This window comes from Vicugna pacos, chromosome 1 (genome assembly GCF_048564905.1).
Source record: "Vicugna pacos chromosome 1, VicPac4, whole genome shotgun sequence".
Classification (NCBI taxonomy): domain Eukaryota; kingdom Metazoa; phylum Chordata; class Mammalia; order Artiodactyla; family Camelidae; genus Vicugna; species Vicugna pacos.
Genome location: NC_132987.1, coordinates 94,707,604 through 94,735,415, shown reverse-complemented (window position 1 = coordinate 94,735,415; position 27,812 = coordinate 94,707,604). Strand labels below are relative to the sequence as shown.

The window sequence follows — 27,812 nt, the reverse complement described above, 5'->3', positions numbered from 1 at the left end:
GCACTGCCTAATCTTGTTCCTTCCAATAACTTCAGACTTGCGACATTCTACCCTTTCCTCTCCTTATCCTAGCTATCCAACTTTTTTTTCCAGTCATTGAACATTATGTTCAATGAATCAACAGCCCTAAGGTTTCACTCATTCATTCACTCATTTGTTTGTTCAACAAATACTTATTAAGCTATCTACCATGTGCCATACAGATTTCTATGCTTTAGAGATTCAGCAGTGAACAAAGTAAACAAAACTGCCCTTATGGAATTTATATTCTAGTTGAATGATAATAAAGAAGCACGGTACGTGGAATATCAGATAGCAATAGGTGCTCTAAGGAAAAAAGAAGCAAAGCTATTGGTAGGAAAGGAGGCTGTCTTAAATAGAGTCATCAGTGAAAGTTTTATGACAAAGGCAGTATTTGAATAAAGACCTGAAAGAAGTAGGGAGCAAGGCATGTGAATAGCTAAGGGGAAGAGTGTTCAGAGAGAAAGGGCACTGGAGATAGAAATGAGCCAGGAGCCTTTGAAGAAGAGCAAATAGGCTAGTGTGGTTGGAATGGAATGATCAAGAGATAAGCCCAGAGAGTCGGCCAAGACTCAGAGCACAGGGAGCCTTATGGGCCAATGACAGGCATTTGGCTTTTATTCTGAGAGAGACAGGGAATCATTAGAGGCTAATGAGCAAGAGTAACATGATTTGACTTTCATTTTAAAAAGCTGACTTTGGCTACCATGCAGAAAGCAGTCCATGTGTGTAGAGGGAGAGAAGAGCTAGGAAAGAAAAAGGAGGACAACAGAATTCAGCATGACCAGTTCCAGAGCTAATGAAATTATGCAGGAAGAGATAATGGCACCTTGGCTCAGAGTGGTAGCTGTGGTAGCAGCTGAAGCAGCCAGATTTGGGATATATTTTGAAGTCACAGGTGGCTATGTTTTACAATACCTAGAATGTAGGGAGGGACATAAAAGGGAAAAGTCAGGTAAAATGCAAAGATTTTTGGCTTGAACAACTGAAAGATAGAAATGTCATGTACTGAATTAGGGAAGATGGCAGGAGAAGACAGGAAGAGCAGAAGTTTAATCTGCAACCTGTTAAGTATGAAATATGTATTAGATATCTCAGTGCCACTTAGGCACTGTTTGAAGTTCACAACAGAGGTGAAGACTGTTGAGTTTAACTTGGGAGTTGGCATACAAAGTATGTTTCAACCATAAGAGTGAATGAAACTTGATGAGAAACCCAAGGTACATCATTTAGATACAGAAGGGAATGGAACCAAGGGCTGAGTGCTGGAAGTGGTTAAAAAGAGCAAAGGAAACAAAGAAGAACAATAAGAGATATGAGAAAAACAACTGTAAGGTTTAATATCCTGAAAACCAAGAAAAGAAAAAAGTTGCAAGAAGGTGGGAGTAATCAATTGTGCCAAATGCTGCTAGTTCAAGTAAGCTAAGAACTGATGATTGGAGTTAACAATGTGGAGGGCATCAGTACCCTTGACAAGAGCAATTTCAGCAAAGAGGTGGAGAGCCTACTTGGAATGAGTTCAAGAAAGAAGAGGAGTGGAGGAATTAGAGACAATGAGGACTGATTACTTGTTCAAGGAGAAATTCTAAAAAGAGATACAGGTAAAGGGATCAGTATCTTTTCTCTATGTCTGGAATGCCATCTACCTACCCCCACTTCACCCCTCCCCACAGTTAAATCTTAGTCATGTTTTAGATCTCAGTTGCAACATCAGTCCACATCTAACCTACACTGATCAGACCCCTGATTCTGCACTAGCAGAGCACTCTGTTATCTTCTTCTGAGCTTTTATTACATGCAGAAATCCTAGTATGAATGATTATTGGATTTATGTCTATATGCCACCATATTGTCAGCTCTATGAGGCAGAGACAATGTTGGATTTGTTCAACTTGTGGTCATTCGAGTCAGTACCTCTCGAATTGCTTAAGGACCCCTTGATGTCATTCTGCCCAGAGAGCCATATTCCTTGGATTTCAGCCTGGAAAGGACAGCCATTCTGTGGGTAGTCTTTCCTACCGAAGGCCCCCTCATCACCTTCCTACGTAAGTCAATCTCTTTCCAGAAAAAGATGTGAGCTCTAGCAGTAATGGCTTCCATAATTCGTGATTGTCTAGCTAAAGCTTAGGCCTCCAAATGTAGGACAGATTCAGCAGGCTAACTTGGTATTCCTTAATAAAAAAATCTTTTCATGAAAAGCAATATTAAAATCAGGCTACTCTCTAAGGCTTGATGGGAAGAGAGTCTATGATCTTAGTAAAAGAAAAGCTCAGCTTCTAGTAACTCTGTTAACTCTAAACTAGGTTACAAAACAACACCCTATAAAATAAAGAAATTAATTTCCCTTTTTAAATTTTTTGCTCAAAAACGAATGGATATAAGTCTTTCATTTTACCTTGAAGCTGCAAAGAAGCTTGTGACTTGGTAACCAAAACTGGCATAGTAAGCATGTTCCATGATCGCCATCAACTGAATACAGTTGTATCCTGTATAAGTAAAGGTCAAAAAGAGATTAAAAGCCACATTAAAAAAATGGAAAATATAACAATACAGCACCCTGTTTCAAAGGCAATAAATTTTACATATACTCTAGAAAATATGGTCATTTTGAAAAGTTCTACTACTTAAACATCTTTCGTCTGTCTGACCTTCTAACACAAAATCGGACAGTTAGTTCTTGAGGGTTATACTTTAGCTATTTGAAATGTCTTCATTTCAACAAGTAATAAATGATATGCAAATATAATCTTAATTTGTCTTTAGAATATTAAAGATGGCAATCTGCATATGCTAAACTTCAGTTACACTTGTAATATTCATATCGAATATTATGAAAGCCAAATAAAAAGTAACTGATTGCATGCCATGTACTTTTTATTTCACTTTTTTCTTTATATTTCAGTTATTTCAAGCATAAGATATACCAGCAAATCCATTTTTCTACAAGGTAGATTTTACAATGACAGCATAATTGTTTCTACTTTCCACTATTTCTTGAACCTATAAAATTACCCCAAAGTCGCGTATGTGCACACACACACACACACACACACACACACACACACATTCTTCTTTTCCTTACTTGAAAATGTTTTGCTTTAATACTAAATGAAGTGACTCAAAAAGATAGGTATTTTTAAAATCCTTAATACTTAAAAATATTTACTAATATGTTTTTAATGTAAGCAAATAATCAGAGAAAAAGAAACTTCAGTCTTTTAAAAAAATTAAAAATCAATTTTTTTCATCTTCAAACTTCAATTTGGTAAAATTTTAAAATATGATTTGATTGCTCTGAGAGTTACATTTCTGTAACATACATAGAAAAGATTCCTATTCTGTTCCAAAGTCTAATTGAGGTCAATACAACTTCCTGTGCACATATTTCAGTACATAATTAATACTGGAACAATTACAAATTCACATTCAGAATTAGGGATTCTTAGTTTAAATGATAACATAAACTCTCTAATTTACAATCTGCTGAAAAGTTATTACTGCTGGCTTTATTGTTAAAGAAAAAAAATCAAATTAACTCTATCAGGCCTGGTAGAAATATGTATATAAAACTACTGCTCAGATAACATAAATCAAGAATATGCTTAATACAAAATACAGAGTTTGTGGTTTATTTCTCTATGATATAGTACATATTACTCTTATGATCAAGTACCAATCTATAGCTTTTATTATTAATTTTATGTCATTAACCATTCCTGAATTTATTTATGCTCAGAGTACTGGGCAAGGCAATTCAAACACAAACACGAATGAGAGAATCCTTGTTCTGCTGAAACATCTGCAAGATCCAGGTTGTAAGCAGTATTACAGTGTAACATGACAGAGCATGTCAAATATGACAACATTAACATCTATTAAATATAATTAACATTGAATTCTGCAAACATTTAACTAATTTTGGTTTCTCGAACTTGACCTCACCATCTTAAGCCATCAAGATCCCTATAGAACTAGAAACTTCAACCATGAGGAACTTTTCCTCTGGCCACAATGTGGACTGTCTACCAAAAGCAGAATAATTAAACGTAGTTTATCTTCCTGCCTAGCCATTGGAGCAGGTGCTAATATGCTGTGAAATGATAAAAAGCATTACCTGTAAAAAGAAAATAACAGATTTAAAGTGTTCTGAATCAATAATTTAGCCGCACATTATTTGCTCTCCTGGCTGCCCCCATGAAGACAGGGTCTGTGTCATTAGAGTCCAAAATACAAACACCTAGAACAATATGTCTCACACAGAAAGACACACCATAAATATTTGTCAAATAAGTCACCCAGACAGGAGCTATATATACAATGATTCTGAAGCCAAATGAGTTCCAGTCACCTTACAAATGGAAGCATTTTTTTCTTAACCGACTGAAATGCACAGGCTATAATCAATGACCACTTAACTTAAATTGATAAAAATTCTCTCCTGTAGGAAAGTAATTATGCTTACATATTTATCTACAATTTTGAAAGCCATCAGTTCACACTACTTAAAATTGAAACTGGAATAATATCACGAATTCTTATGTTCTATCTTATTCCATTTCTCTTTTCTATGCTATCACTATTACAGGGCAATTTGAGAAGCCTAAAATAAAATGCATTTCTATTACATATTTAATCTCTTAACACAAAAAAGGAGACACTTGTAATTAGCTTTTCTAATAAGAGAACAGACTCATTAACATTTTATCTGAATAAAAATCACAGTTCTTACTTACCAAGGTCTTTGATTCTTGGTAGTACATTGCATGTAAAATGTTTATAAGAAGCTATTTTTCCTTCATAGGAAGAAATTCCCACATGAGATTCATAAATTCTTAGACCTCTTGGCTTCTTTGGTTTGGGATGCTTAAACTACAGAATATTAAAATTATATATAGAATTAGATCAAAAATGCAGGTATGACACTAACAGATTAAGCATGTTAAATGAAATGATGAAGTAACTCAGTCAAACATTTTGAAACTATTTTCACATATAAAAAGTACTGGCTACTTTCATTAAATTTTCTTTTGAAAAAAAATCCTTTTTAGGATCATAGTAATAGACCTATTTTAAACGAGTAAGTCATGCAGTGGCTTCTGGCTTATCATTAAGTGAAAATATATTTTGAGCCTAAGCCTTAGAGAAAACATAAGAGCTGTGAAATGCATGTGTAATTATTAAGTGCAAAATATTTATTAACAAGCTTCAATACCTTAAAGGACAGAAATGTGAGCTCAAAGACACCTATAACTCATCAATAACACAGCCTTAAAAATTACTCTAATTAATACATTTATGAGATGTCATCACTATTCATTGTTCCTAAGGACACTGATCCCGTTTCAAGCTCATGACAGTGAGAAATATTACATGACTGGAGAATTTTTGACAAATCAGAAATTCTGGTTACATTTTTTTTTTAATTAGTATCTCTTATAGGTTGGTATGTAGAGATTTAGTTCTCTTTTTCTTCCATAACCTCAGGAACACACAATAAAACAAAAACTCACTTTTATATTTTATTGGCTACAGCTGATGGACTCTGACATATATATAAGCATAATGGGCACACTATGATGTAAAATATTAAACCGTTGGTGAAGAGTGAGGTTGAACGTTGCTAAGTTATAAAAGTAAAAATTAATTTTCCTAGAAATATTGGAACAAGCATTTATTTCAGATTTGTTGTTCTCACTTTATATGGGTGTTCTGGATCCCAGTGTGTCCAATCATAATTCACATTACCACCTTCACGAGTCACATACTTCGCCCACGGTGAAATACGATACAAGATCTCTCCACTTCTACTCCGAATCACTACCTAAAAAAAGAACGAGATGTTACTGCCTTAAAATACTTTCAAAACTCTAACATAATGCATGATAACTATGACAACTAAGAAAAGGAGAAAGGATCTTAAGATCTGAACAGTCACCCAGATGTATGACCTTAAAGATACTTAAATTCTATGGACCTTGCTCTCTTCATCAACAATAGTATATGATCCTTAGTCACTTCCAACTTGAATATTTTATGATTCTCTGGCAATTTCCATCATTGCCAATCAAGCATTAGAGTGGTTAATTAAAGTAAGCATACTGTAGATGGTAAGAATATTGAATAATATTGAATTATTGAATTATTATTATATTATTATTATTGAATTGAATATTGAGCATGAATATTATTTGGAAGCTACTGCCAATAAATCAATCAACAGAAGGAAATAATCCTGTTATATTTTTAAAAAGTGATAAGTGAGTTATATCATCTCTTCCTTTCCCTTTTCATAACCATTAATAACATTTTCAAGACGCTAAAGGAGAAAAATGGTTTTAACAATTGTATTGTAGACACAGACAGACACCCACTAACTACCCTATGGATATTTTTCACTCTTCAACTTCCTCTACACCCCTTTCCAAGTATGTTTTACCATACAAAACTAAACATTTTCCCCTTTAACCTTTCATTTTTATATTTGCCAACAGTGTCAGTATTGTTATCAGTATAAAAAAACCAGTAAAATGCAAAGGCAATTTTTACTTTTTTAGACTTAGTACTGAGTAGAGAACTTTGAACTTACCAGCAGGGTTAGACAGCAGTGAGCTACATGGACAGAGCTACCAAATGACTAAAATATAGCTTTTTTAAAAGTTTTCTTTCTTTTTTTTTTTTTTTAAGTAGGAAGAGTAAGACAAAAAAATGTTCAGATCAGGAGCCATAGTGTGCTCTCAGCACTGAGAAAGAACATAGTCTTCAGTCTCCTTTAATAGAGAAAAGCTCAAGTATGCATAATTCTTGGTAATTAAATATTTGTATAATGCTTTATAGTTTAGAAAGGACTTTTATAGCCATATCTCACTTGATTCAAAAGAATCTTCATAACCCAAATATTAAGTGAGATTAAGTGAGTAGCCAGAAGTCACAGATTGGCAGAACCAAACACTCAGCAGACCTTCTGATACTCACTTTCTTGTTCTTAACAGGCTTCCACAGCACTTCCTTCAGATATCAAAGAAGAATAAAGCATGATTTAAGATGGAGGGGGCAGGTGAGTGATAAGAAGGAATGTTTAACTCACATGAACTCAATTTTATCTCCTTCATTATGCCTCCCACTTATTAAAGCCAATCATAGCTAAGTGTGTAATTGTTCAAAAAATTACCACAAAAGCATGAATGAAGAGGATCAACCCATTTCAGGAGGATTTTATCCTCCCCCCTCCCCAAATGTCCTTTAAGGCACCTAAATTTCCAGTATAATACACAACAGTGATATATCTGAGAAATATATTTTGCTCACCCATTCACCCAGAACAGGCTACAGGGAAATACTAGAAATCAGATTTCCATGAATAACACCCTGCCTAATCCATCTATCTTTTCTCTCTTTTGCAAATGGCACTACAACTCCTCTGAAGGATGATCATAAACCAATAATTATTTCTGAAGGTGTCTGTTGGCAGAGAGAATATTTGAAACTTTAAGTAAAGAACATGAAGAATCTCCTCATGCCGGATATAATTTCCACATTCTTTGGAACATTTATTTATCTTGACATACACATGAATGTCTTTAGAGGCTATTGAGTGGTGGGAGTTGGAAAGAAAAGTCCTTCTATGGGTCTTTCTCAAACCTACATATTTTGGGGGGTATACCAAGAATACAAGGCCCTGACTATTGTTGACAGGGGCCATTTCTCTGGGTTGTGTGTATAGCAAGCAACCCTGAGGAATGAGACAATGTCTCCCTGGAAGACAATGGATAGGGTTCCTTACTGTTTGTTATAGAAGAATGGATTCCCCAAGGTAAATATTCTTCAGCTATGAGGCAAACTAACCATGCACATAGCATCCATCTAGACCATCCAGTGTCACCTTTATAAGACTTGGAAGACTAGGCGAACTGGTACGAGTAAGATGCTCACACTGTGCCATGAGTAATAAAGTCATTTGTCTTGGACTCAGGAGTCCTGTGCTTTCTGCCAGAATCCATGAAATAGTAAGAGGTTAATTGAGGAGTCTGAAGGTACAGTGAAAGAAAGTCCTACACCTGACAACAGACTGTTTACTCATTCCTGAATGACTTCAGTATTTTTGTTACCAAAAGTTCTACTTCATTTTTTATTAGTGTTTTCTATTAGACTTTTCTATTAATCATTTCTTCTTGGGTTGGAAACTTTAATTATCCAATTCTTTTATTGTCTCTTAGTAATCAAATTAGAGCCTGGATCCCTGAATGATATGTAGAAAAAAGCTTCCCACCGAATCTGGACGCTTAACTGTGATCATTACATAAAAGGTAAATTAATTTCTCTCTTCTTGAGGCCCCTGAATTTTGGAGGTATTTTTGTTACAGTAGTTTAGACTCACCTAACCAATACATTTGCCTGCAGTAGCCACCTTACCTTACCTTTGATTTGCTGTTCCTAAATGATTGTGATAAACAACTAAGAGTATTATACAAAATCTAAATAAATCAAACTTGAGAGACAGTCTAATGAGTAAAGAATATAACCTTCTTAGACTAAACTTTGCTCATAAAACTTTCTTGGGGGGCAGCAAAGGGGAGAAATGAGGGTACTTCCTCAATTTGTACTCTCTCAAGTTCAGATTCAGACAAAAGATTTCTTAAGATGAGATAAAACTTTATGCCATTTAATTTATAACCTCAAAATACCACATGCTACATAGAAAACTAAAAAGAAAGAACTAGCTTGACTGATCTTTCAAAGATAGTAAATCTAACCACTGATGGGTAGAAGAGGTCACCTGTTACTACCAAACCGGAAGTCTCATTCACTACTAGTATGATATAAAATAGTAGGAATATTCTAAATAGTAATTTGGCAATGTGAACCAAAAATTTAAAAAAAGTAATTCTCAGTAACTCAGCAATTCTAATTACAGACATTTGTGCTGTGGAAATAATCAGAGATAGGTCCAAAGAACTATATCCTTACCTCTTACTCATAGTGTTACTTTTACTAGCAAAAAGTGAATGACAGAATAGTGCATGCTTATTAAAAATTACACTATTGAATTACACTGAAAGTTGAAAGAAAATTCTTTCAAGTTATAAAAAAGAATGTACTGTATCTTCTTAATACAAATACACACAAACTCACAGACTAAAGTATTTAAAAATAGAAAAGATATTGAGATGGATAGCTATGCATAGAGAATTATCAGTAGCTTTTATTTTTCAGTTGTATCTTTCTGCAGTGTTATCACTTCATTTCACATATAGAGCCCCTATAATCAGAAAAAAATAAGTATCTTAGTAAGGACTGCAAATAGATGAATTGCATAATTGTACGCACATTTGTGGAGCTGTGCTACTCAAGCTGCATTATATAGACATGTGCCTTAAATGTACTGACACTATTAAAAACTGAACTTTTAAAAGTATGTGAATATCACTACATATCACTGTAATAGAAAAATACATCAAATCACATTAAAGGGATAGACTAATGAAAATATGATGAATTTTTATAGAGCAAATTGATAATTTGCAAAATTATAACATTTGTAACACAGTAAAACGTAATTAGGCCCCTTTTAAAATGAGCCAAATTACCTCTTTGACTTATGGGAGGTTAACATCAAAAGACATTATTAAATTAAATAAAGAAGTCAATAAAATAAACCTCTACCTGTGCAAGAGTCAAATTGACTTAGTGAACTGTGTGAAGTCAAATTTTATTTAGAAAATGACACTTAAAACTCAAATATACAATATAAGAAACAGCTTGGTAAAATAGTGAAGACCTGAAAAGAAGTGTATGTGTGTGTGTGTACATGTGAATATTCATTCATTCAAAGAATATTTTTTGAAATGCTTCTTGCCAAAGAATATTGTTCCTTTGGACTAGAAAATCACTAAGATAAGATGTTCCTGTGGTGGCCAACAATTTTATACAAAAACAGTGGATGTGTTCATCTGGTTAGAAATGTTAGCATACCCTGGAAAACGGTATTGCATGTAACTCTGGGATCATGAGTGAATGTATAGCAGACCGAAAGAAAAGCACAGATATTGAAAAATATAATTCTATTTGTCCAGATTATACTACCAAAATCACAACTACGTGCTATGAAGAAAACTTAAAAAAGAAAAAAAAGGCAGGGTGAAAAAAAGACATTAATAAAGATAACTATTTACTACAGTACAGGTCAAAGTAAATAACCAAGCAAAGTCATTTCAAACTTATGAAGCAATGTTATCTCCTCCTCTTTTAAATTGTCTCTAATTTATATTATAGTATCTAATGTAATCGATATTATATGCAATGTATAAATATAAAAGTATATAAAATAGATAATTGGTATTATATTTTAAAAATAATGGGTATAGCTATACCAACATATTATGCTGAATATTGTGTGTTTAAAATGTGACTAAAAAATGTACATACACATATATATAAATAGAAAAATGCATATACGTACATATAGAACATGGTACAATTTTAAGTAATTTTTGGGGGGTGATGGGGACAGTTAGGTTTACTTATTTATTTTTAATGGAGGTACTAGGGAATGAACCCAGGACCTCATTCATGATAAGTACATGCTTTACCAATTGAGCTATACCCTCCCCCAATTTTAAGTAATTTTTAGAAGTGAGTGGGACAAAAATTAAAAAGAGTGTTAGAAAAAGTAATCAAAAGTTTATATAATTAATTAGGAAAACAAGTGAGTTATGTTCCAGAGGAGAATCTGACGGTTCTACCAATGACCAGACGCCTCAAGAAATAAATGTGGTTTTTTTTTTCATTTTAGTTTTTATTGAAGTGTAGTTGATTTATAATGTTAGTTTCAGGTGTACAGCTAAACAATTCAGTTATCTATATTTTTTTTTCAGATTCTTTCTCATTATATGTTATTAGAAGAAACTGAATATAGTTCCCTGTGCTATAGAATAAGTCCTTGTTGTTTATCTACTTTATATATCATAATGAATCTCTGTTAATTCCAAACTCCTAATTTATTCTTTCTAACTCTGGGCTAAGAAGCTGGAACCCCTGGCTCTTGGGTAGGACCCTCCCCTCTCTGGGCCTGTTTCTTCATCTGGAGGAGGTTCTTGCTAGTGCTGACATTCTACTGTATGAAAATGGGCTCCTCTGGTTTCTTTTCACCAGGGACAGAGTCCCCGAGGGGAGGAAAAGCTCAAAGTCAACTGTCTTAAGTGACTTACCAGCTCTATAAAAACATCAAGTCCAAAAAAATAAAAAATATAAAGTCTAGATATTTCTATGAATGACCAGAAGCTTGAAGAAATAAACATGTGTTTTTAATATTTATAATTAACATAGTATAAACATTATTTTAAATGCATAGATATGATTATTAAAACTTCAAAATACCTTAATATAATTTAGAAAGAAGCTCTTAAATATTTTAATTCAACTATAATTCTACTACTAATTTTTATTTTTAAAAAAGGACATGCAAGTATAAATTTTTTTTCACAGTTTTGTTTGTTTGTTATTCCTGCTAGGACCAATTTTATGATTCAGTTAGCTTATTTAAGAAAGAATCTCTTTGCCATTTTGAGATGCTGAGAAACAGTCCCTCAGAAGTTGATATCCTACTCTCTAGACCATGTAAATAATAATTCACATAGCTAAAAAAAAAAAAGTCTTTGCAGACATAATAAAAGTAAAGATCTTAAAATGGAAAGATTATGAAGATTATCCGGGGGCATAGGGGGGCAATGACATATATTCTTATAAAAGGAAGGCAGAGGGATATTTTAACAGAGACAGAAAATCTAAAAAAAGCAGTATGGCCAAGGAGGCAGAGACAGGAGTGATGCAGACACTAGCCAAGGAATGCCAGCAGCCACAAGAAGCTGGAAGTAGAAAGGAACAGATTCTCCCCTAAGCCTCCAGAGGGAGTATGTCCCTGCCAACACTTTGATTTCAGTCCAGTGATACTGATATTTAACTTCTGGTTTCTGAAACTGGTAGAGAAAATATTTGTTGTTTAAACATATCAAATTTCTGCCACAGCCATAGGAAACGATACAGCAATTAAAAAAAAATTAAGAGAAAATCACTTTTCTAAGAATAAAATGGAATATACTTAAATTTAGTTAAATTTTGTCAATGGCATTAAGAGTTAAAGTTATCTTAATGAGTAGTTTAAATAACACACTGTATCTCTTATTAACTCCCTACTCCCAGAAAGTAGACAAACATTTCAGTGACCTTCACTAAACAAAATTAAGTCCTCAACAAGTCCCAGGAAAAGTAAACTCCTTTAGAATAAACATTGCTGAGCTTTAGAGTTGATAGAAGAGCCTTCAAAAAAGTGAATTTGTAATACGCAGTTTTTATTGCTAGCCTACTCCCATGTAATTATTTTCAGGTATTAAACAACAACAACAAAAAGTCAGTCTTTACTTGACACAAATAAAAGCACTAAATTTACCATAAGGAAAAGCTAAGGAGCTATTTTTGCTACCCAATAATATACTTGTTTCATTAAACAGAAATGAGACTATTAATATAATCAGTTGACAATAACAATGATAACAATAATAATGCTTATTGAAGAAATTTCATTCTGCATTTTTTAATTAGGAACATCAGAAACACTATCTGATATTAAAAGGTATGTATTTCATGGTGAACTTGAGTTTATATTTCAATTAACGAGAAAAGAAAACTGAGACACTAATAAAAGTATCAAGGCAATTTGCTAATAATAATAAGTTCCTGATATATATATGACCAATTTGTGGATAAACTTTCATAAAACTACATATAATTGTCTGGTAAAATTGTAGCAATTAGGGTCATATATGAGTTATCATTGGCATTAGCGTTGTTTAGCTATTGAGCCTGCTACAGGTACCAAATGAACACAGCCTTTGTTAATTGATTTTTTTTAAGTTTCTTTTAATTTTGTCCGAATATTTAAGTTCATACATTTTAGAGATCTCCATCTTTGTTTCATAATTTACTTCATAATTTTTAATTAATCAAACAAACGTATACAAGCCATATAAAATCATCATAAAAAATGGTCACATCCTTGTAATTCCTTTTACATCTACAATATTCAGGGATTGAAGGAGGTAGAAAGAGATTGAATGACTAGATTAAGACTTTTAAACTCATGTAATGCAATTCTGAACAAGGAAAGGAAAGGAAAAGAAAAAGGCAAAATCCTTGCTAGTAGCTTGACTAAGAAAACCTAAAAATCAGTTGAGCTTTGAAAGCAATAATCTATTGATGAATTTTCTCTGGTTCCCATTATTTTCATTTTGTATGAAATGTCTTGCTTTAAAACATACCATCAGAATTCAGTTTTTTTTTTCTTTAATAAGGAAGAAGAAAATTTTCAAGGCTGAATCCTATAATAGCTTGAATAGGAATAGTTAAGGGATTTTGCCAACAAAATGAAGTCACTAATAAAAAAAATTAAATTAAAAAAATTTCCTTAAAAGAAAAGATTAAGCACACTAGCTACAAAAGCTAAATTTGTTATATGACAAAAACGAGTATCAGATCAAATTATACCAAACGTTGGCATAAAGGATACCAATGTACAAGAATAAAGAGAGACTGTTTTTGAGATACAATCCTCATAGCATTATGCTCCTGATTAACATCAATTGTAGAATTAGAGAGATGTAAACATTCACTTCTGTAATGCTTACACACGGGAGAGAAGAAATTGCAAAATATTGTCAAAAAGAAATAAACGAAGATCAGTAGTTGCTTCTTTCTAAAAGCAGGTCCTTATTTAGAATGATTTAGAGGGACAGATGCTCCTGTACCTATAAAAAGGAGTATTACTCCCAAAGGTTTCTATCCCAGTTCCCCAATCTTCTAGTCTAGTTAAGAAGTATTACAACTAATACTGCTTTTTTTCTGTTTGTCTTTTGACTGAGGCAAATCTTTACAGAAATAAAGAAACAACTAAGTAGAACTGATAAAGTGTTTGCTTCATTTCAAGTACATCACCTGAACAAAAAAACTTACAAAGTGAGGTCACTACAGAAAGACAAAATCCAAAGGGATTATGTGAGATTTAGGAAGCAGGCATTGAAAACGATATTCCTGAGCAAGTGAGAGTAACCACTCCTAAGTGAAAAGAATAAGAACAAAGTTGAAACGTTGTAATCGGGTAAAGATTGATTAGATGTCTTAACCTAGAAAACAAATGAATTACACATGATATAAAAATATAGGATTTAAACTTCCAAGATATTGAAAGATCAATAAAGTAATAAAAGAAAAAAGCTGTGAAAAGGGGAAAAAATCAGTGAGTTTTCATTACTGAAAAAGTGTGCTTCAAAGAGACTCACCCATGTGCAGTGAAGGCTAGAATTCTATTAAGTAAACAGAATTATAATCTGGTATAATGCCAGTAAAAAAATATAAGAAATATTTTTCAAAGTGCTGGAATGGGGGAGGTACTATTGCAGAGGAGTTAAAACGCTCTTTAAAATATTTTATTAAGTATAATTACAAAAGTGCATGATGACAAATTGAATGATTTGAAGGAAAAAATTTGATTCCAGTAACTAGTCACTCTAAGTGCTACTGCAATGAAGTAAAATAATAAAGTGTTGGGGGCAGGGATGGGGATGGTGAATAATTTACTCTTTAGAAGAAATCTAGAGAAATCCAGAGACTAGATACAGAATATATAATTCTAAAAATCATAATATCTTTTGAGAAAACACATAATTGTATACATATTATACATTGAGACTAACTCCCAGAATATAATGAATGACTATTAAACAAGGAAACAGTTAATAATGAAAATAATTCACAGTAACATTTAAATATTCTTTATAAATTAAGGTCTCATAATACAGAGTACACTGTACTCCATCTCTTTACTTTCACAAAAGACATGTATTTTACCAGGTGCAGGTGGTATTAGGGGAAGGAGAATTACAAATTAAGCATGGATGAATACTGGTAAGGAAATAAGTAGTACACCCACCAAATGAGAAAGTGATTAAACAGAGAGTATGATGTGAAATAATGACTACATATGAGATATGAAACTCGAGATAAGCATTTGGACACTGTCTTGTCAGCTGACAGACAGTGATGATGGGCAGAAGTAGCGGTAAACAACAGAGGTCTCACGACAGACAGAGCTCTTTACTTTCAACCTTTCTAGTGGAGGTGTATTTAAATTATTAAACATAGATACTCCCATCTTATGTAGGTAGCAAAGGCACAGAACAGCAAATGAACTTTGATCTCCAAGTGTGGTAAGCCCTCTGGAGAAAGAGGAAACCTCTGACAATGCAGTCGATAAAGCACAGGTCAGGGAATTACGCATCTGACTTCTGCATGAGGCTCAGAGAATAACCATGTGCTGAGATGCAGTGACCTATGGCTCACCGTTTTCACATGCATATATATATATGAACATATATATTTCATATATATACATGCCCATGAGATTTTTTTTCCAATCATGGGCACACAGTTAACTCAAGGAAATTTCTGGCTTACTGGCATATAGAACAAACTAAAAGATGAAAAGACTGAAGAGTAAAAATAACAACAACAAAAAACTTTAAATCGAAGAGGGTTAAAAATTAATGTTGACATTTAGCACACATTTAACTGTGCTACTCAATGAAAGAATTCAGCTTAAATGTAAATATTTAAATCATGAAAAAATTATATATTAAGTACTTTACCATGAGAAAAAGGTCCTGTAGGCATATCATTGTTCATTATTATTTGAATTCATTATTATTACTTGTCCAAAGTGCAAATACTTCTATTAAATACAACCAAAAATAAAACCCACCTAAAGAGTCACAAAACATAATTTTCTTACTTTTTCTGGCACAGCATTAAAAGATCAAATACTAAATACTAAAATCTCCCTTAAAAAAATGCCTACATAATTAGAAGAAAAAAGCAGTAAAATACTCTTATTTTTAAAATACTCCTGAAGAAAAATAAGTGTTCAACTCTCCAGACTTCATAATCGTATTTAAAATCTACTATGCCCACACTGAAGGACAAAAGAATAAAGGATTCTAAAATAAGTGCAAGATATTTCACAGTACATGGATACAAGAAAAAGAAAGTTTGTTAATACATTGAAAGTAGTTCTAGAATCAATATTCACATAAAGGGAGCAATCAGAGAACAGGTATTTATGGACAGTCTAATTTTCTAGATACCTGTGATTCACTTCTGTAAGCACTAAAACGGAAAGAGAAAGAGAATATGTTTTATAGTTATCCTTCTAAAATGTATTATACATTCCCTTGTGGCCTTAACAGAGGGAATTAAACACTTGTGGAAATTGATTTGTATATGCTGAACTGTGACATGTCTGGAATGGGAACATTTCCCCCTGAATTCAGTAAAAAGAATATTAGACTTTTATATATGTCTTTGGCAGCACTTTTCAGCCCTGGCTGTGCAATGAGAACTACCTGAGGAACATTTTAAAATAAAGATGCCCGAGCCCTATTCCTGTCCACTGTCACTGCTCTACCTGTCACCCTTGACTTCCATTCTGTGGGCTACAGTCCAGTACCCTTAGGAGATAAAAGCTAGACCTGAAAAAGCAAGAGACAAGTAGCTGCAGGGACCAGGGTTCCAATAATAAAAGTATCGATTTTTATTTTTTAAAAAGTTGTCATTGAAGGAAAGAAAACTAACACCAGAGTTTACAGGGAATGTATTTTCTAAACCTTGATAATAATAAACACCTTTTCAAATGACAAAATGTATTTTGAAGTAAAATTTGTCTCAATCTCTGCTTTGAATCTTTATTTTTTTTCATTTTTATTTTATTTTTTTTTACATTTTTTTATTGATTCATAATCATTTTACAGTGTTGTGTCAAATTCCAGTGTTCAGCACAATTTCTGCTTTGAATCTTTAATGTATTTCTTTTTCAGTAATAATTTACAATTTGTTTTCAAGTTTCATCTCCCTAATTATTCCCAATCATTTTGTAAATTCCCCTCACTTCAATCCCTAAAGGCAACCAGGCTAGCTCAAAATTTATTCATTTGTGGTCCTGAGTATACCCCATGAATCTCCTCACATGATTTACTTATGCAAAATTTTCCACTGTACTTAAGAAGGCCTCATAAAAGAGTATGGTGAATCTGCTCAAGTTTCTGATCTTAACCTTCTAGCTTAACCCACCACTTAAAATATTTCACAATTTCTATAGTATGTATTACATAAATCATTTTGTAAAATAATATTTGTCATGGCTACTTTAGCTGCCATTACTAAAACTGGATGATTTCCTTTTCAATACTGTGTTCTTAGTAATTCCATTTACAATCTTTATTTAAAAGTTGTAGATAATGTTAGCTCTTTCGTCAGCCAAACCACTTCCTGGCATTTCTTCCTGTAACAGAAACGATGGAAAGCTTAAAAGAGAGAAGATGGGTGAGGGGGAGCAGGAGGTGGGGGCCAAGGAAAATTTGAAACTAAACAGATTTCAAGCAGTACCCTTACCTTGAAAAATAAGAGAAAGATGCTTTGACCTAAGGTAGCACATGATTTTAAAAGAACACATCAAATTTAGATTATGAGACACTGCAGTCAAAGTAAGTTTGATAAAAGAAGTGGAAACACAGGCTCATGTGAGGAAAAGTTGGAGGTAGAACCTGGAAAGTGGCGGCCTAAAGACCTGGAGGAGAATGGACCAGATTTCAAGATTAGATGGGCAGAAATAGAAAACTCCTAAGATACATCTAAAATGTACCAGCACTATGAAGACAAATAGTACACACAGTATGCCCAAACCTGAGCCTACAATGACCCAAAAATGCTTTGAAAAGATAAAGAAAGCACCTGTAGGATTAATTTCTTCACATGTTATTATTACTTTTGATATAATTATTAACTTGAAAATGAGTTCATGACTCAGAAACAAATGGAAGGAGTGATGTTCAGCTGAGAAGCAACTGTTCATGACACAGCCTCTAGCTCCTCTAAGGAAAGACCGTATTTACAGGTTAGCTTACAACTGCTTTAATCATCAAACAAATATTTATTAAAAGTACCCAAAGTAAAATTACCTATTTGCCAGAAATAATGTTTTAAGATTTAGAGGTGAGTGAGGTGTACTTTCATGTCTGACTTACAGATTCATTTGAAAGAATGACAGAAATATTTGCATGAACAGAGATTTATAAAAATCACCCACTGTAATTAGCAGTGTAAGATACAATGGATTATTATTTCATTATTATCATCACTTCAAACCTCTCAACATGACTGTTTGCAAATGTGACTTCTTAAGTCAATGAAATAGAATTAATTGGTCATCATAAACTAAAAATATTTAGCAGAATGACAGAGTAAATCTTGTTCAATATAAATATGCAAATATCAATGACACTTATTTACAAAGGCAACAAACAAAAGCCATTACCTGTTATATTCTTTAATTTATACTATTTCATTAAATTCTAATTTGTATATAAAATAAAGCCTATTCTGAGTTTTCCCCTTAAATTCAAAGCCAGTTCACAACCATGTTTCATAATAGTAATACATATATTTATATATACACACATATATATTCACCTATATTATTGTTGTATGAGCTTCACTTAGATACTATAGGCTGAAGTAGTGATTTCAACCTCTTAGGAACACTGATTAAATAATTACATTCTACAAGTAATTTACGAAAATTAAACAAACAAATGAAAACTACCAAATTGATGTTAGACATGATAATGTTTAAAGAAAAACAACCTACTTTCACTCTTGCAAACTTTATTTTTATATTACATTTAATTAGTCGTCTTGGGATATGGTAACGGTTAATTGAAAATCTTTAAACCTGAAGTACCTCTTCATAGTCTATATACAAAGTTACAAAGGAGTACACAATAAAATCTAAGACCATATCTAGCAAGACACTCAACACCACTAAAAAATTTACAAGTAAATTCAGAGCACTTGAAAGAGATGCAAGCAGCAAAGACGGTAGACAACTTACCATTCTAAGCAATGGTAGTGAAGGCCAAACATTGATTTTAATACCTCAAGAAAGTACAACATTATCATAAAATTACATTAGCTATTAAAAGAAACAGATTTGTGAGATATCCATTAAGTATATTAATAAGCTTTTATTTCTTTTTATAATAGTCAGTTATGCCAAGGTAGAATGCTTAGCCAGAGTAAATATTCATTTTCAGCTTGTAGATATCACTCCATTCATATGAGTATGGAGTTTATTTAAGTAAGTAAAATAGCAATGTGCCTTTTGAGATTTGAGATTAGGAAATTGGGAACCAACAGGCATAGAATAATCACATTTTTATGATTTTTTAAAAGTATGTAAGTACAGAGAGAGACAGAGAAACAAGGAGAAAGATGGTCTATAACTGCCTCGAAGTAGATCAGGAAGAATATTGACAAAAACCAAAACAGAGGATGGTAGTAGTGAGCACCAGGGTGTTAATTTTGAGAAGAGCTACTTTGCTATTTTCTTTCCATATTTCTTAATTCTTAAGTTCTGTTTTTTAAAATATTTTATGAATCATGTTTAATAATTACGAAAGAGGTAAAACTGACTCTCTTTAAATAAAAATAAAAACATTTCAAATATCAAAATAAAGTTTTCCTGGGTTGAAACTCATAAAACAGCCTGTAGTTCTCGAACCTCAACAAATATATATGTGCATATGCATATGGAAGTTTAACTTTGTTATTAATGCTGTGAAATTCCAAAAGAAAACCATTCCAAAGAAAAATATTCTTTCTGCATCTATATCCTCAGGAAATTATGAAAACTGAAACTGTAATGAATAATTTAATCTCAATCAAAATGCCATGCCTCTGCTTTCCAAAAGAGGGAGATATAGCTCCACTGCCACAAATGTATCAATTTGACACATAAATAATATAATTGAACCATACAATTTATTGAGTTACTGAAATAAAATAATTTCAAGAAAAAAACTTTAAATTATGTGTTTATTTTAGCCTTATGATTTTAATTGCCTAGAGAGCACAGTAAAATCTATGAAAAATATCATGATCAACAATAAAAAAATGGAAGCTGCTCCAGCTCTTTTATGGAGCTCTCAATTGTAGAATAAAAATATGACAGAAGTCTCACAGTGTTTGGATTTTGAAAAAAAACCCCACAGATTCAGAGACCACAGATGTTATGGTTACTAAAAATTATGGGTTCTGATTATTCTATGAAAATCAGATTTAATATTGTTCAGAAAAACTAGAGATAAAATGTTATCCATTTCCTACAGTGATTATTAAAAATATGAATATTAAGTGCTATACCTGGGGGCTTTCTACTGAAAGCATTGTCCACAAATCTTACTTTATATTTGAAATCAAATCTTTAAAAAAAATGCATTGCATCTTTTGGGGGGAAAAAGAATATATTCTACTTTATAAATTTAAAAAAAAAGAATATGAATCAAGGAATTTAAAGGATTAAAGGAAAAGAAATATTTGTGCTATATCATGACCAAAGAAGATACACCAATGACGAAAGAAGGGATATCAGCATCACATCCGAGATATTAATTGAACTTGATAAAAGTAATGGCATTGCTTCATGGAAAAGTATATCCTAAAAAGAATGTGAAATCTTTCTAGGTTAAATATATACACATATACATGTAAATGTAAAATGCAAGCAAGCAAAAACAGTTGAAAACAGGGCACCTATTTATTCAGGATGCTATTTACCATATTTATTTATTTTATCCACTCTGTATGTAATTACAGTTAAAAATAGATGGTTTGTTTCTCTTAATCAGCATGTGGCCAAATCACCAAGTTTCCACACATTTAAAAATAATAAGGTTTGAGCCAGTTGATTACCATAGTTCTCCCAACTTCAGCGTGAAGTCCGTATATTGCAGAGGATAAAACAGAAGGTAAACATCTCAGCTTGATTATTGTTTCAGCCACTTACGACATCAGACAGCCTAGTTAACATCCACTTCTTCAGCTAAAACTGGGAATAATGATAGTATCTATACCTCATAGGACTGTTAAACAAGGGTTAAACCAGAACAAGCTGTTAAGCAAATAAAATGTTTAAAATAGTATCTTTCAAATACAGAATACTCAAATATTTTTAATTCAAACAACAATTGTGAGTCTAACAATTTAAACAAACAAAAGGAGAACAGTATCCCTGGAAGACTATCCACAGTCACGAGAAATACTGCAAATAAAAACATCTCTGCTAATAATGTTTTCTTACACCTTCAGCAAGGACAGATCTCATTTGCGATGAGAATGAGCAAACTGGTATTCTGGAGACTTAGATTTTACTAACATGAAGAGATGCATGATCTTGGGCAACCTATAACTTCCTTAAAATTCAATTTTGTTAACTAAAATAAGAATATTGGACAAGGATGATCTCGAAGGTTGCTTCTTGCTTGCAAATTCAAGAATGCTCATTATGAAGAGAAAACAAATTACGTGTATGTGTACATACATATATGCAGATATAGAAATAGAGAACAGGATAATAAGAAAAGAATAAAACAGCAAATGTAAGTTCTGAGGCTATGTGAAAAATCGATGTTTAATCATATGCTATTTCAATAAGGAAGGAACTTCTAAGCCATTTTGAAGAAGGAAATTGATTTGGAAAGGCAGAATACAGAAAATGGGCTAGTCTAGGGAAGGAATGGAATAAAGTAAACAACCAGAGGTGGAAAAAACAAATCCAAACAGAACAGCAAAACCTGATTCTAGAGGATTACACAAACCTTCAAATAAGAAACTGGCACACCGAATAGAAGGAAGTTTAAAAGAATTATTTAGTTAATAAAGAAAATAAAAACAACACACTGAGGAGCTTAGGACTGAGTTAACGGCTAAAAACAGTGTCAAGTTCAAGATAAAAGTAATACTGACTTATACCATTAGATCATTTTTATCCTTTAAAGGTGTCTTCACAAAGTCATTGGTTGTGACATGTAAAATATAAACATACTGAACAAATAAACCGAAGAACCAGGATATAAAATCAATAAGCTAATTACTAATAGTTAAACCATAACCCAAAGCACTTGACCCCTGGCCCAATATTAATTCTATAAGACCAATGCTTCCAAACCTGTCACCCATCAAATCATCAGAAGCTGTTAAAAAGCACAGAGCCCTATTTCTTTGTGATGCTGATACAAAGCTGTCTTTGAAAACTACTGTCTTTTGTGGTGGAAATGCCACTGGAGTAATTTAGACAAAAGGCAATACAGGCTGGAGCTACCAATGAAAAGAACAATATTCAGGAAATTCTACAGAAGTAGAATCAGCTAAATTCCTCCACTGAATGTAAAGGAAATAGACAAAGGTAAAAGAACTATAAGTTTACAGGCAGACGAGAGGATTGCAGACCCTTTAAGAGTGGTAAGTAAGTTGGAAGTTTATACTGGTTTACAAATGAGAAGAAAAAAAAAAAAGCTTTGTTTCCTCATATTAAATGCCCATTTTACAGTCAAATCTCATCAGATTTTGAAATATACACATATAACTGAAAGATATATGAATTTTTTGCAATATGTTCAGGGATTTTTTTTCTGTCAAAATTAAGCAATTTAAAAAACTACGTGCAATATCTGAGTGTATATGCATGAATATATTTTATGTTTATATATAGGTTTACTTTCTCTCATCCCCCAAGGCCAAAAGTTTACATCCACTGTTGAAACTCACAGCTAAAAAGTTAAACTATATTGATTTCATCATTTACTCTTCAAGGGAAAAAAAAATCTTACATTAAAATAATTAAGGCAGTAAAACAGAATGGTCTAATGATTCTATACTACAAATGTCTTTATTTTCAGATATGTTACTTTCTTTTGGCAGGGGGGGGGGGTAATTAGTTTCTTTCTTTCTTTCTTCCTTTTTTAACGGAACCCAGGACCTTGTACATGCTAAGCATGCACTCTACCAATGAGCTATATAGCCTCCCCCTCAAATATTCATTACATTCAAAGTTTAATCTAATTTAAATTATTATCCTCCAAGTAGGCCTAGTAGAAGCCTTCTTTTCCTAGGTAAGTAGGGATCATTTATAAATAACATAAAGCCGTCTAAGTAAAGCAACTATTTGCTTGGTAGTATACAATTTAGGTGTGTGCATTACCTTGTAATAAGGCTGAAACATAATAAATATATGGACACTTTTGCAAAGGCATCTCTCTTAGAATACATTTCCATCACCCATTAGACTAAGAAATTTGTTTTATCTGTATATTACTTATAAATTATGATAAATTAAAATAATATGGTTTAGGCAAATTTCAGTGTAGTGTGTTTAAGCTATCACATGAAACACAAAATAAATGTACCCAATAGTGAGTCAATTTATAGTTGACAAGCTTCAGGAGTTATAAGCAGAAACAGACAAATTTGTTCTTGCAACTTGTTCGAGGTCACTGGGAAGACTATGGGAATTGTCTTCATCAAAATATGAAAGACTCAGCTGGTTACTGGATGGACAAAAATGTGTGTGCAATATGAGAACAGTATCCAAGTTCATTCCAGTGCTCACCGTTTAATACATTTCCTATGATATGCATTTGCACATTGATTAGATCTTATTGATTATTCACATCCAGTCCTTGTATTTGATTAGTCTCAGAAGAACTAGCTTTTCTCATTTCCAATAGTTATTTTCTTCATTAAGGATTCTCTATCCATTTTCACTGTGGTAGTTTCATTTTGGCTCACAATCTCCTTGATCTCACCCATAACATTTCATTAAGACTTCTTTTAAAGTTGTATAGAGATTTTATACATAGTTTCAAGATTCCTAAAATGTAAACTTTGAGTTAAGAAAATGAGTGCTCAAAAGCACATAAAATTCCTTATATAAACAAGTGCTGGGCAAAGCACACAGTTTCCACAAACACTCCTGCGAATTTTCATACGTTGCAGGAGTAATCCCATGAACACACCAACTGAATCTCAGGAAACAGCATTTTGTAGGGAGGGAACTAATGCTGATTTCAGACTCATCAGATATTGCCTTTTTATACAATTTCTAAAATATCTGGCCTGTATTCACAAAGTCTACAAAGATGTGAATATTAAAGGCTAAATAAAAATGGTCTCTCTGCATATGCATGGAAAAGAAAAATAGTTGAGATTATAGAGTATTACTAAGTACCAGGAACTGTGGTAAATGCCTTTTCTCTCCCACCAATTCTATGGGATAAGTACAATTATTATTCCCAGTTTACAGGAAGAGAATGACTAGCCAAAGTTCACCTCATTAGCAGCTATTGGAAAGGGCAAGTGAACAAAGGCAGTCTGGCTGGAGTCCATGCTTGTATAAATCACACTATTACCACCACTCAAGAGAACATGGAGATGCGTATCCCCTGAAATGCAGGTAGTATTGGCACCAATATAATGTCAAAGCCATCTAATAGGCAGAGTGCACAGGAGTAATGTCACATGGTATAAACTACGTATTAGATACTCAGTTGAGAAATGGTACTGCACTGAATGTCATTGGGCAGTACACTCCAAGGAAATGATTTGTTCTATCAATTGTATTATGAGAGAACAAACATTTAAATTATGAAATATGTACCTGGAAAAATAAAAATAATCACTATATTATTTATTATGGATATGAAAAATCAGCAAATTGAAATCTACATAGGTACTATTTTTTGAAACCTATTAGAAATTTTTAAATACAAACTGAGGGATAGTCAAAAGGCTCAGTTATGTAACTTGTGAAAGCCATAAATGACATATAATGAACTTACATATTCCAAAGTCTTTTTTATCTAATTCACTACACAAAATAATTTTTCATGATATATAGCTAACAAGACAGTAGGTGGACTCTAAAATTAGTGAACATTGACACCAACTTCTACTCCAATGCTTTGCCTTTAAGAAAACTGCTGCAGCAGGACTCCTAGAACTGACTTGATAAAAGTGACTACATGAATTCATGTATCCTAATCTTGTTTTGGGGGAGAGGGGCTGAGGAAGGTCTCCATGACTTTAAAGAACTCTGCAACTCTGATGGTTTAAGTTTCATTGAATAGGGATATTTGATGTGGGGAAGTAAACTAAAATAGCACATTTTGGGTAGCGAGAGGAAAAATTTTAAAGGCATTCAAGTGTTTTCCTGGTCTGAGTTTATTTCTCTACCCAACAAAATAAAACATAGTATCTTGCTCAAGCACCTGTTTATTCAACCTGGCCCATACTCTTCTTCGTTAGAATTAAAACAGTTGTATAAAACTGATCAAAATAAAGCCAACATGTATTTGCAAGGGACCACAAGATCTACAAATTTAAAACAAAACAAAACAATGAAAGAAAAAAAAAAACAAGATTGGAGGACACAGCTCTGTTTCTTAAAGCATTGTCAACTAACAGTACATACTAAGCAACAGCAGAGTTCTTTGAACAGTTCTCAGAGTGTGGCCCCTGCCCCAGTAACACTGGTAGTATCTGGGAACTTGTGGAAATTCAACTTGGCAAGCTCATCAGACACCCCGGGCTGTATCTTTTAACAAGGCTGCCAGGTGTTCCTGTTATAAGGTGAGGTTTGAGAATCAGTGCTTTAGGGTACTGACACACCGGAATTTTTAGACATGCAAACCAACAGCACAGATGTGGGAAGGGAGACTTTATGAATAAAGGCAATATCTATAGGATGTTCACCACAGTGTATGGCCTGAAGGCCATGCAACTTGGTGACACTGAGCTGGGAGCAGGGCAAGATCCCTAGAGCGAGAAAGTTTACTGATGGTTGTGCTTAAAAATGTTTAACCAACTTACCAGTTTCAAAGAGTAATCTTCTGTCTAAAGCTCTTCCAATACTATGAGAAACAGTTTAAAAATCACTTTCATTTATTACTACAACTTTACAGATAAATGCTGGCTCACACCCTTTCCTTCTTATCTGATCTTCCTATAGAACTTAATTTTTTTTTTTGAAAAGTGAAGATTTAAATATGTGCATTAAAAAATGCTCACCACCAACACACAAAAAAATGATTAGAGCCGATATCTATTTAGCTTTGTTATGAAGAGAAGGGAAGTCATTCTTCTTGAACCCCACGTTACATTTTAGGTATCTCAACTGTACCCATCCAGCTGTCCTATGAATTCTCTGTCACCAGAAGCGGTAGGTCTACATGCTCAATTTTGCTATTCAAGAAAGTCAGGTTAGAGCCCGGCTGCTGTCAGTTGCAGATTCTGCTTAGTATGCTTTTACATCCCACACTGCTGTATTTACACGCAGTGTTTTCATTAAAATCCTACTCTTATTTTATGCAGAAATTGTTGTCAAACTAAAAATAGCATTAAAAGTAAGACTGGCATTTCATGATAATTTGGACATCCTTCAAAATGTGGCACATTTCTAAGCCTCACATAATATCTAATAAATTCCAGACTGCTTTAGGATTTTACTTTCATTTTATTTGTTTAATGTTGGTGTTTGCAATGATCGAAAGCACGCCATTGTGATTTCACACTATTAATAATACTAGCTATATCCTTGAGTGTGTATTACTAATCATATCAGTCATATCCTCCAAATTTTTTTTAGAATTAAGAACACTACACTTTTGCTAAGTTATAATGAATTAACTCAGAAAAGTTTTAAAACTATGTGTTTCTATAGCATAGAAACAAGGATATATTATTTACAGTTGATCAGGTAAGTATAAAGAAAAGAACACTTCTAGCACAAGGTTAATTCTTCCATTTCCTTAAAAAGTTCCTTTTAAATGCCAATAGCAGTCAACCCTCTATTTTTCCTTTAAATAAAACAGAACCTGATGAATTTTAGCTGAACAAATGGTCCTGAAGCTAAAACCACATTTCCCAACATTCCTTGCAGCTAGGATGGTCAATGTAACAATGATCTGGACAAAAGGATGCATACAGAAATGATATGTTTACATCCTTAAAAGAGAATGCCTTGAGCTTGTTTTTCTCTTCCTGAAGGAAACACAGAGAAATGGTGAGTATTGCCTATCATGTGGATAACACACTTGGAGGCAGAAGACCAGTGGGATGTAAGGGACCTGGTCTGAACATACACATATAGGAGAAGCAGTTTATCCACCGAATACCTACTGACCTGGATTTTTACTTCAGACAGAAACAAATCACCTCTCTCAATTAAGACACTGTTATTTTGATCTTTGACAAGGTAAAATCACCAATATTTTACCTAATTAGGTGACTGAGACATAAACAACCTTAATAAAGAGTAATAAACATGCAAAGTCAACCAGCTGTGGTCCTGGGCCAGCAAAACACATTATAATCCAAATACAAGGACTAGCATGATGGAACATTCGCTTCATCTGGCTCACTCACACCTCATTTGGTTTTCTTAACCACATTCGTTTCTGACTCATCCATCCATCCTCAGTCCAGCCACACAAGCTTTACAAACAATTGGGTTTCTTTCATCCCCTATCCTCAGCTTTTCTTTGTGGATACTTTTAGTCTGTTACTTCTTTAATTCTGTAACATTATTGATGTCCTTCCAGATACCAGGCATTGGTCTCACTTAGCCACCAGGACCTCACTTTCTGAACCTTGCCCTTTCAGCAGCCCTCAGACTGCCTAGTCTGGCCAGAGAGGTAAAACATGGACGTATTTTCACATGAGGCATAGGGACCAGCCTAGATTTAAAAAGTAAAATCCACCTTGCCTTGTCATGTTCTGGCTTCTATAACTATAAAACTAACTACAATTATGCATACATACATACATACATACATACATAATGACTAGCATTATCATGAAAT

General features: G+C 33.2%; 1 protein-coding gene across 2 annotated transcripts in view; it reads right to left on the bottom strand.

The window, feature by feature from the left end:
• The window catches only part of GBE1 (1,4-alpha-glucan branching enzyme 1), a 234,317-nt gene that overhangs the window by 119,466 nt on the left and 87,039 nt on the right, over window positions 1-27,812 (bottom strand). For both annotated transcript variants that reach the window (XM_072967491.1, XM_072967496.1), the window contains 3 exons: window positions 5,717-5,842; window positions 4,755-4,890; window positions 2,417-2,507 (listed from right to left, as the gene is read on the bottom strand). In XM_072967491.1, coding sequence (XP_072823592.1) covers window positions 2,417-2,507; window positions 4,755-4,890; window positions 5,717-5,842 — 353 coding nt within the window. The remainder of the gene's footprint in view (window positions 1-2,416; window positions 2,508-4,754; window positions 4,891-5,716; window positions 5,843-27,812) is intronic.